Genomic DNA, 11967 nt, shown 5'->3' on the forward strand with positions numbered 1-11967 from the left:
TCCGTGATTCAATCTCGTGTGCTGAGCGCTCCCTCTGCTGGCACACACACATAGCTGGATTTTTCCCTACTCAGGCTGGGAAAAAAACGTGCCAGTGGAGCTGATGAAATGAAAGAGGTCATCGAAACAGAGCCCATGGGGACTTGAAGGCTGAGCTTACCTTTTCTTCTTGGTACAGTTAGCGATCAGCGTCGTTCATTACCTTCAGCACAATGCAGATAGCGCCTGTATTTTACACAGGCCTTAGAGCTGGTTTTCTTTCACTTATTAACTGGAACGGCCAGTAAAAGAATCTGAAGTTTTTCTTCAGTTTCTGATAACAGGGCAACAAGTTTGTTTAGTCACTTCTTTTTTACAAAAGCTGTGACCTGAGGAACGGATTTATAAGCAGAGCATTTCTACACTCATGTAAAAATCCTGTGGAATGCAAATGTCCAGAAGAATTTTAGCACCCACTGTGGGGTTTGTCCTTCCAGTGCAGAGCAGACTGGCACATTGTTCAGCCTTGTCTGTTTAGAGCATAAAGTACAAGAATGGCACCACATGAAAGTTTGTAATGCAAGGATCAAGTACCCCTCATAGTCAGCACCATCAGCTCCCACAATATCCCACAGCACAGCACTGAGGACCTGAGTGGAAGGTGGTGGGATACCTGTCTATGTTCCCATGATGCTGCCTCTAGGACACATGCTCATCCCTGGATAAGCAGTATAGCATAAACACATCATCAGAAAACAAAGATTCCATCTTTCTGTTTTTCCTTGTCTATTGCTACTGAATTTCTTGTTCCATTGGGCTCGAATCCATAATGGCTTATATATGGATATGACAGTCCTGTCCTCTCTCCCCTCTAAACATGTGTACAACCACACAAGCAGCCAGACACAGCCCTGACACAGTTGCCATTCACAATCACTATCCCCCAGGGCAGCACAGTAAGCTTTCATCCCACAGGATGAACTACTGCTTTAATGGAGAGGGAAAAACACAGGGGCAGCCAGAGACAGCTTTGTTCTGCTCTGGATGCATCTCCAGCAAAATCATGTTCAGTTAGGTGGCATACATCTCACAGTAACAGAGGGCAGCTTGCTATCTGCAGAAAAGGTGAAAACCAAAAGAAGTATTATTCACAAAACATAAAGAAATACTGTTATATGTCTTCTCTTTGAGTCATTATACTCAGTCATTACAGAAAAAATGTTCTCCTTGCTGGGCATTGCAGCAGGATTTAGTTACGTCTTCTCTTAGAGATCCACATCTTATTCATGCTTACACCATGTCAAGTCAAAATGAGGACGGGCATTTTGTAGATGCGTGGTATGAGAGGCCAATATTCTGTTAGTAATGCTTCCCTCCCAAGGTTTGAAGGCAGCACCTTTTCCAGCCTCATTTCAAATACTGCATCACATTTAAATCCCAGCTTTCCTAACACAGATGCAATGTTAGGAAGCCATGTGAGGAAAGACAGGGATGGCTTTAAGTCTCTAAATAAGAAGAAAGAGAATCATCATCAAGGAGGCTGACTGACTGAAAAAGAATGTGCTTTTCCAGGCCATTTCTGAAGGTACAGCTGAGGGCTAACCCATAACAGTTACTTTACTTGTTGAATAACATTTTTATGTATGTGTTTTATGTTTTGCTTTTTGTCACTTTGCCTCATGTTTAATTGCTCTGTTCCAAAGTTTTGCTGAAGGGAACTGAGGAATGGTTTGAATGGCAGTAAATGTGGATATCACAGATCCAAAACATGGCCAGAACTCAACATTGTAAAAGCTGCGATTTGACCCTCGCTCAACAAATACTTTGTACATTTAAACAGGCAAAAAAAGAACCAGCTTTAAACTGAGATGAAACCACAGATCAGAGATGAACATTTCATTAAATACTGGACAAAGCAGTAGAAACTCTTGCTCTCTTCTTGTTTGCAGATCATGAGAGTTCAGAAAAGCCCATGGAATTATATCTGATTTATAATCTGATTTATAAGCAGCACTGCATTGAGACAAGATGGGGATGAAAGGACAGAGCACAGCTCTGGTGAAAAGGGCTGGGCATCACCTTGGGGTGATCATTGTGACTCCATGTTGGGAGTGGCCGAAGCCCCCATCACAAACACGTGCCATCACAATGACACCCCATCAGAACCCCCAGGGTGTTCAGAAGGATTTCACTTGCCGAGTGGCACAGCGAAAACCGCTTTGTCGCAGAAATGTCTGCGAGGACAAACTTCAATTGGACTGAGCAAAGACGCTCCCACCCTGCAAGAGGTGGTCAAGGATCGGCTCGTGATGCTGCTCACTCCCATGTCCGTCTTTAGCAATTGAAAATCTCCTGTACCTTGCTGTCTTTCAAGCGCAAGGTGATAACAACTGACTCTTCTCCTTTGCCTTTTGCAGCCTCTCGTCAACTGGAACCCAGACTTCGGAGGAGAGAGCTCTTGGCTCCTCGAGCAGCGCAGGCCGAGATCTGCCCGGAGAAGGAGAGCCGAGACGGGCCCCTGCTGCTGCTCCTGCTGCTGCTGCTGCTCCTGCTCCCGCAGGGGCTGCCTGCAGGCAGCGGGTCCGGCAGCTGGCACCCAGGCGGCTGCAGCCAGGGGACCCCGGCCTCCCAAGCGCCGAAGGAGAAACCGCAGCCGACGCCGAGCTCGAGCCTCTCACAGCCGGCCAATGCGTGCTGCAGCAGCTTGGGGAATGAACCAGCCTCTGGACCCGTCCCTGCTGCCACCAAACAGCGGCTGGAGCCCTGGAGACATTTCTACTTCCTTGTCGTTCACCGCTTCATCTTACATGGGAGACAGCTTGCCACGCAACCCAGCACTGCAGGAACTTCCCTGGCGCCCAAGAGAGCAAGAGCAGCGTGCTCCTGAGGCCGGCCTGCTTTTCCACTCCTTATCGCTCACGGTGAACATACAGCATGAAGTCACGGTGATGCCAGAGGAGTGGGAGCCTTGGGAGGACCCGCAGTGCCCACCTTTCACCAGCTCTGTCTGGGTAGAGGAAGGCTGCTGGCTGCGCACCGATGAAGATGACAGTGATGAAGATGACGAGTGAGCGCCCTGCAGTGGGGTCATGTCGGCGCCCGCATAGTGGCCCGAGGTGGTAGTGGATAGACCGATAATTATAAGGACAGGTTGTTTCAATAATAAATCGTTTCAGTTGTCACTTCAGTTTGGTCATTCAGTCCTTTCCTTGAGGGCGAGATCTCAGATGTGATTTTAATTTTGCCAGTGAAAACGTGCAAGGCTTTGGCTTGGTTGAACGAGGTGTACTCCCACAGGGAACTCATCCCGATACTTCCATCACCCGCCCCTCATCCCGCCCCGCTCGGCCCTGGCTCCGCCCGGCTCCCCGGGCCGCGGCTGCGCGGAGGGCGGTGTGAGCGGGGAGCGCGTCCCGTGCCGAGCCGACAGCCGCCCCATGGCCGTGCCGCCATGCTGCCCAACACTGGGTAAGGCGACCTGGGCTTTCCTCCTTCCTTCGGCGGGGCCGCGAGCTCCGAGCCACAGGAGCTGCCGGGGCAGAGCTGGGGCCGGGGCCGGGGCCGGGGCCGGGCGGAGGGACAGACGCGTGCTCCGCAGCCCCTTGAGGGCGATGGGACGTGGGGTGGAGGCCGCGGCCGGGCACGGTGGCCCCGGAGCGGCTGGGTCGGACCCGGAGTCCCGCTCGGTGCTGTTTGCTCACGGGCCGAGCTGTGTGCACGTCCGGAGGGCAAAGTGCGGCTGTGGGTGTGCTGTGGAATCTGAATTGAGTGACTGCTGCGGCGTTATTTCTGCGCTGCTAATGAACGGGGACATACGTTGACCTTATTCGTTCCCGTGTGTTGCAAGCAGTAGTCATGAGATCCTGTACGAGTGCAGAAAGCGCCCACGGTGCAGCCTGTGGGCTGCCCTGGTTGCGGCCGTGCCTGCTGCAAAAGGAGCCCACCTGCATGATTCTAACTCCCTGAACCTGTCCAGTTAACATTTCTCTTACCCCTTAGGCTGTTCAACCATCCAGACTATTATGTATTTACTTGGATACAAAAGTATTTTGAGAGATGGTAATGAAAGCCTTGCTAATGTGAATGGTGTCGGCTGTTATCACTTTGGCCTCAAATCCTTTCATTCTATCACAGAAGTCAATCAGGTTCACCAGGCTTGATTTTACCTACTGAGATTGATGATGCATTGTAACATGCTGCCCAGGGAAGTGGTGAAGTCACCATCCCTGGTGATGTTCAAGAAGGGTTTAGATGTGGCACTGAAGGACATGGTTTAGTGGCCATAGTGGGGATGGGTTGAAGGTTGGACTATATTGTCTTTTCCAACCTTCCAAGTTCTAAGATTACCTCTCATCTATGGCTAGTTTCTCATGTCCTGGTAAACCATGTTCCTAAGCAAGGCACTACCAGTGTCTGCTCTCACTGAATCACCCATGCCACTCAGCAACGCCTTTCCCTTGTTCATGCTCTTCCTACCCACATTATAGCAGATAAACAAGTTGCCACTGGCTTCCCTTGCAAGTCTCAGCTGCAGGTGAACTTTGGTTCTCCTCACACTGTGCTGATATGCTCATGCAATATTCCCAGTTCCTTTTTATCTCACTGGTGCTTCCACTCTGTGTGACACCTTTGTACACAGGGGCTCAGTCACAAGTCGTTTGCACAGCTGTGTCAGTCTGCTGGTTGGTTGGACAGACTTGTGGGGATTTATTGGGTTAAATGCAGTTACTTGCAAACTGAGTTTTACTGTGAAAGCCTTAAGGAAAATCATGGTCATTTTTGAAAATCTGATTTTTGGCTCTTGTCTTTGGCACCCTGCATTGGGATTGTGATCCTGGACTTTGCCTTTACAGCGTGTTGAGCTACTGGTCCTCTGTGTTCAGAGGGCCAAAAGAATTAAATTACAGAGAGCTGCACTGAGTATCAAAACGTTAGAATTGGTTGGTTTTGTTGTTTTTAGAAGTCACTCCTTTTCTGCTTTTGGAGAATGCAGCAGTTCTGTTGTGGGCAGCCTTGGATTATTGTACAAAAAGTCTTCAGTGGTGGTGAAAGGCTTATATTTCCAAGAAGGTTCTGCAGGTAAGAGTTAAGAGTTTTTCATAGGATTTCTTAATACTACACCATGTTTTCTATTCCCAATAGAGATAGGAAGGAAAAATCTTTTTTTCTCTATGCTTCCACATTTGATTTGATAGCGATAAAGCTCATTGCTGTCTTTTTAAATAGAAATTATCTTTGAGGAGTGAAGGAGGCCCCAATTGCGTCTTTGGGCTAGAACATATGTTGCTCATCTTAAACCTGTGGATTATCTTTTAAACTTCAACACTTGGAACATGGTTAAACTCCTCTTGCAGGTCCATGTTCCTTCTCTGCAACATCCCCTTCTCAGAGTATACAAAAAGGATTTACAACGTGCTTTTTTCCTTTTTTTTTTCCCTCCCCAATTCAATACTCATGTAAAAGGGTCAGTTTGTATCTGAAGGGGGTGGTAGGAGCTCGGAGAGTTTCTGTACTCTAGGAAGATGATGCTTTGACCCCAGAAAGTTGATTTTTCCGTGACTTACATCCTTCAAAAGTAAAATTCTATGTGTAGACTAAATATGTATCCTACTAAATATGGGATTTTTGTGTGCTTTTTGTAGCCTACACAATTTGTAAATATGGCATGTCCATGTGTGTCTTGGGAATGGCAGAAGAATTTAAAGGAGAAGTTGCTGTCAATGCTTTATGGCCTAAAACAGGTGATTATTTTGAATTGTTGTGTTTTGTCCTATACAGGTGGTCTTATTTAGGACTGATTCAGGACACCGAGCACTTCTGTGTATTTTTTTGTGATCAAAGATGTTGTGTGGGTATTGGCTTTCTTTCCTAGTTCTCACTGTTGCCTTCCTGTTTTCACTTAAACTTGCCTTCAGCCTGAGCACATTCTGCTTTTCCTCCTGTCTTGTCTTTGTCATTTCAACATGACTCAAACTTTGGTTTGCACACCATCCCTGAGTAGTATTGGACATTTATGTCAATATTTAGAATCCCCAGCTAGTTAGATTGCCAGGAAATAGATGAAGCTGACAGGATATGTACCTCTGTAGATGTAAAAAAAAAAAAAGTTTTGGCTGAGTGGGAAATCAATTGCTTCTTCACACAACCATCCAACACTTCTTGCAAGTCACAGCACACTGAAGGGCCGCATAGCAGAAAAATAACTTGGTGTGCCCATCTTATACTAGCTCCAGTTTATTGTCCATGGGTCAGTGAGGACCAGGGCTGCTGTTGAAGGTTTGGTAGCTGCTGAACAAAGAGACCAGTGTCTTGAAAGCATTAGAAGCAGCAAGTGAGCTTTCAAAATTTGTATGTATCGGTGTTTTCTTGATGAAAACTGTTCATGTTCTGAAGTATAAAAGTTTGTAATGTTCAGTCTAGGAAGAAAAATGTTGTTTTGAAAGGTTTATCTGCCAAAACAAAAGTTAACTACTTTAGAGAGTGAGAGAGGTGACTTCTGTAGAATCTACATTACAATTACAAAGTTTTTAATTTAAAGAACATCATATATATGTGATCAGCTTCAATGCTGGAGATTAACACTGTGCTAGTATGGTTCTATTGGTTCATCCAGCTCCTTGAAACAAGAAAATATGCTGATAGTGAGATGTTATGAGCTCTCGATTTAACTAAAAGTGAAAGAGGTAGCCTGCCAAAAGGATGTAAGAGTGTGAATGAGTAGTAGAGGTACTGCAGGGTCAAAGTGGAAGATGCTGTATGTATGAATTAATGGAAAACCAGCAGCACTTTGTATGAAATAGAGAGAAGGATGTGCAGATTGCAGGACAGTAGATGGTTTTTCATATCAGTCTTTGCCCATAGTTTTGCTATATTTAGAACAATAATAATTGGCTGTAATGTGAAAGTAGAGGAGCATAAGCCAGGAAAAGTTTGAGTTTGTGCTATTGGGTTTCTCATCTTTAACTTAGAGTCACTTTGTTATCTCACAAGTTATTGTGGGGCTAAAATTGAGATTTTCATTATGGTAATGGCTGCAGAAAATGTTAATTGCTGATGCACATTCACTTTGAGAAAGATAGTTGTCCTGTTAGTTTTTCATGTCCTGAATAAAGCCAGAGGAAGTCTTTGTGTGGAAAGTATTGATAGAAGCATTGAATAATATGAATATTACAAGGAGTTCTTCCCTTTATTCCTCTTTTGGTTCCTTTAATACTTTTCAAGTAAGGGAATCTTTACACTTTGAGGATTGTTTGCTGGTTGACCATTCTTCGCTGGTTGATGGTATTTCACAGTTTAGTCTTCTCATGATTTACTTTCATGTGAGAGGAGAATAAAGTTTATGCATTTGCCAAAGAGATGAGTATGTGATGTCATTAGTGTTAAACTTGTAATTTCCTGTCCTCTGAATTTTCCAGCCATACATACAGCTGCTATGGATATGCTGGGAGGATCCGGAATAGAGAAGCAGTGCAGAAAAACTGACATAATTGCAGATGCTGCATATTGCATTTTAACAAAGCCGAAAACTTTCACTGGAAACTTCATTATTGATGAAGTTCTACTGAGAGAAGAAGGCGTTAAGGATTTTGATGTCTATGCAATTGCACCAGGTAAAAGAGATCTTTAAAATGAGAAGTTTGCGAAGGAAGGAAGGCCATATGGGGAATATGGATATATTCCTTTGACTCAGTCAAAAGATGCTTTGCCTCACGTTTGAGAATGTGGATTCTGGGAAAGCACATAATAGTCCACTGAGGCTCTAATAATCAATGCCTATATAAATATATATATATATATATATATTTTAAACCCATTAGCAAAAAGAAAATAGACCTGCACCACAAGCGCATGTATTACTATTTTCCAAATAGTGAGATAGTGTTTCTTCATCTTCAGATGTTTCTGACTGAATTTGTAAGAGGCTTCTGGGTCTGATTTTAAATGTACCAGAACCTAAACATGTCACCTCGTCTTCTTTCAACCTGTAGTTCATTTACTGGTAAATTGAGGTGCTGTTGCCTTCAGAATGGATTCCTGTTTGTGCTGTTCACCCTTACTTGGGCTTACTGTTATTGTTCAACTCCCCTTTAGGTCACCCCCTGATGCCTGACTTCTTCTTGGATGCTGAAACTGACATGACAGCCACATAATCAGAAGGCCGTGGAAGGACAACCTCTGCATGTACATGTCGATTATTTGCGATGATAATGAATGCCTCCTCTATTTCAAGTTACTTTTGGACTACATTCAAGCTATGTGGCAAAATCTCTTGTATTTGGGCTGTTTGATTTATGGAAGTGACTTTAGTGTCTGCAACTTTCACAGTTCATAATCAGCACCTTGTTTTGAACAACCTTTTTGCTTTTTACCACCAGAGTTAAGTGGTATGAAGATTATGAGTAAATATTGCTGTAAAAAAATCACAAGCAATCAGCATATTTTGCAGGAGTGTTACATCTTTCTTGCAGTGTGAGAACTTGAGAAGCTTCTATTCCTACATGAAGTTCTCACAGTCGTACATGATGTGAATGTCTACAAGATGAAATAGAGAAGTTGTTTTTTTACAAAAGCATCAGGTTCACTTTTTCAGAATAGTGATGTTTCTATTGGAGGGCAAATAGGAATACTGGATATGTTTTATAGGAGTGCCAAAACAAATATAGGAAAGAAAGAGGCTAAGTTTGAAAAGAGCCCAGTTCCCTTGAAAATACTATTTGTGAGTGCGCACTTAGACTTTTCTGCCAGGAACTGATACTGCCAACTGCCCAGATCTCCAACACAGTAGCAATTCACTGAGTAGAATAATTATTTCCTGATACACTGACCTTCTGCATGGCTTTTAGGGGCTGCTAAGCATTACATGCCTTATAAATTGCAAATGCTCTTTCTTAATGTTAAATGAGCACATTCACTGCAGTGTAGAAAGTTGCTGATTAAAGTAGTGAATTGATTCACACCTTAGAAGCTTTTGCAGAAGAACTGCTGAAAACGTTTATATTCTTAGAAAGATAAGTGAGATAGAGCGTTCCAGCATTTTACAGAGAATCCATCTGTTTCTTTTAGGTGCTTCACAGGCATCAGGTGGAGCCAAGCTTAATAAAGAATCAGCTTCTGCGGGGCCTGTTGCAGAAACATTCAGAGTTATTCAGGGAGAACTCAATAAAGAAATAGTGAAATCCACGCAGGGCGTCTTTCAGTTTGAATTGTCAGGTAAGACCATCACTTGTAAAATTCTCAAATGCTCACTTTTCTAGCAAGAGTCAGTCTGTATTTTCACATGTAAATACTTGTCTTTTATAACTGGTCTAGGAACAGGGACATCTTTGGGTGTGCTCTATAAGATGCTGCCTTTCAGAGCCAACTTCAGCACATGTGGGATTTACCCTGCTGCTGTTGTCACAGGGAGATGCTTTCTGCATCAGCAGCATGTGCTGCTCTTTTGGGGACTGTGGTGTGTTTTCCTGGTGTTTCATTTCTGCTGTGTCACCCTGCTGGCCGTGCTGCACAGGGTCAGCATGGTAGTTCTGTTCCAAACCCCTGCTGCCTCCAGCTCCACCAGCAGCCACTGCCTTGTCCCCTGACACTGTGGAATTGTGGGGCATCTGCTGGGGCTGACCTTGTCTGCACAGAGAGCGCGGGGCAGCTTCTGGCACCGCACCTCCAGCACGTCTAGCACGAAGATGGGAGAGAAAAGCAGGCGGGGGTAGCAAAGGGCAGGGCACATCAGTCCTTGTGGTGCTGCCACAGGTTCTCCCTGTTCCACTCAGGTGATGAAGGAGGCACTTGGTACCTTGACCTGAAAACCAGCAGTGGGAGTGCTGGGTTTGGGAAGCCTCCTGCAGCAGCTGATGTTGTGATGAGCATGTCGAGTGGCGACTTTGTGAAGATGTTCACTGGTGAGTAACAAACGGGTTTGGCAGAACTGAGGCAGCTACTGGTGGCAGGAAACATCTTGCTGATGGATGAGCTGACAGGCTCACCTCTCTTTGTGGTCTTGGAATTGGATGAGCTGTAGCTGGAAGTGCATGGCCTTTAAATTCCCTTCCAACGTAAGTCACTCTGTGAGTCCATGATTTTATAATAAAAATATCTACTGCTTTGTTCAGTAGCTATTGAACTTTTCAGAGTGTAGCTTCAGAAAGCATCCAGTCAATCTGTTGAACCTCTTTTCTGATGCTTTTACAGTAGAACTTGGTAGCAAAGTAACTACTATATGATATCACAATCTCCAGTTCCTTTCCTTTTCCTGATGATTCTGTGTCTTCTTTTTAGGTAAACTAAAGCCAACCATGGCCTTCATGTCAGGAAAATTAAGGATTAAAGGTAGCATTGAAGCTAGAGAAGATGCTGACACAGTTTAATGCTAAACTGTGAGGGAGAAGCTGTACCAGCAGAACATCCAGCCTTTCTTTTATAATAGCAGTGCTACGTTTTAAAACGATAATCTACTTTTTTCTCTTTTTTATTGTGTATAACAACTGTGGATAAAATGCTGATCTGTTAGAGAAGATCTAATTTAGTTTTATTAAGACTGAAAGGTGTTTGTGATTAAACAATTCCTTCTTGAGAATACTTCTATTATGTAACTGGTGTTTTCCTTTCTTACACTCCTTTGGAGCAATGCAACACACCTGAAGTGGGTTTTCTTTTACATATTTGCTTGCATGCGTGCATGTCCCATAAGAAGTCTGGGAGGAGCAAATATCACCTTGCAGATCTTCACACAAACACACCCCCAGCCCAGACTGCCACAAACAAGGTAATCCCTCCCACAGCACCTGCGTGCAGCACCAGAAGGTTTAAACTACAACATGTTTACAGGCACATCACCTTCCCTCTTTAGCATGGAAAGAATGGAAACTCATGAGAAAAAGCACAAATGCTCTCTAAGGGGACAAGAGCACAGATCCTCCTCCTGGTTCAAGAGCACGTGCAAAGCCAGAGGTAGCAACCTCACAGTGTTGCCAACAGAACTGCTCAAAATGTAGGGCATTTTACTCCTAAGTATGTAGAGAATATTTCAAGACTTAGAATTTATTTTCTAACTCGTGCAATGGTCAAATAGTTTATAGTCTTCAAAGCCTGGGCTCAAACAAAATTATTTGTGCTGTAAAGGTTCCATCCCTGTTGAATTCTGGTAATACTACAGAGAATGTTGAATTCACTTATGCACTCTGCAGTCCCAGCGCCATGAAAAACATGAAGGAACTTTCCTTTTGAGGTGACAGCTTGCCTGTGGCTGTGTGGTTGTTCCCACACTTGGCTACATTATGCAATACTGTATGTGTAATGCTGGTTGCAGCAGTGCAATCAGGAAGTATGCCTTAGGATTGCCAGGGCTGTTACATCTGGAAGGAGATGTAAGCAGATGTGGCTTGTTCTCATCTAGATAAGATGAAGAGTATTGAGGGGATAGTGCAAGAAAAAGAATCTTTCAAAAGCAGTCAAACAAGTGCTTTGCTGCATGACCTGAAAGGGTGATGGTACCAGATTGTCTTGGTGTGAGCACATGGTAAGATTTTTGTGTTAATAACTAAAGACCGTTAGATACGCTGCTGTTCTCTGAGCTGAATAAACATCAGCTGGCGGTACCTCATGTATGAGCAGAGGATGGGTGAGAAGGTGGTGTGTTTGGAAACTGGGGGTGGCTGGGATCTAGAAGATGCAGAGTGAGCTGACAAAAGGTAAAGGTTGAAAACAAAATGGGAAAAGAGTTTTGCCAGTTCCTCAGCCGGTGACCCTCCTGAGAACTGAGAGTGGGGAAAAATTAATCAGATGAAATCCCAGCTCCCTCCCTTGAAGACTGACAAAGATTTTAGAGGCACATGTTCATGTTGGACTACACCTCTTTTCCCCTATGAATAAAAAACCTTGCTGCCTCAAAAAACAGGGCACCTTACCCTTCTTTGATCCAGTCTTGCTCAGATCTGGAGGAGCTGGAGAGAGCTGCAGCATAAGTATTCACATATAGTAGTACTTTTAAGCACA

General features: G+C 44.3%; 1 protein-coding gene across 1 annotated transcript; it reads left to right on the forward strand.

The window, feature by feature from the left end:
* The first annotated feature begins 3328 nt into the window (after positions 1 to 3328).
* On the forward strand, positions 3329 to 10551 carry LOC146755034 (hydroxysteroid dehydrogenase-like protein 2). Its single transcript, XM_085526347.1, has 8 exons — positions 3329 to 3447; positions 4940 to 5058; positions 5622 to 5720; positions 7395 to 7589; positions 8071 to 8160; positions 9043 to 9189; positions 9747 to 9875; positions 10252 to 10551. Exons 1-5 carry the CDS (start codon positions 3431 to 3433, stop codon positions 8127 to 8129), a joined length of 489 nt encoding a protein of 162 aa, XP_085382473.1. The 5' UTR covers positions 3329 to 3430; the 3' UTR covers positions 8130 to 8160; positions 9043 to 9189; positions 9747 to 9875; positions 10252 to 10551.
* Positions 10552 to 11967: the final 1416 nt, after the last annotated feature.

This window comes from Coturnix japonica, chromosome 36 (genome assembly GCF_054131305.1).
Source record: "Coturnix japonica strain WE chromosome 36, WE-NBRP24, whole genome shotgun sequence".
Taxonomy (NCBI): domain Eukaryota; kingdom Metazoa; phylum Chordata; class Aves; order Galliformes; family Phasianidae; genus Coturnix; species Coturnix japonica.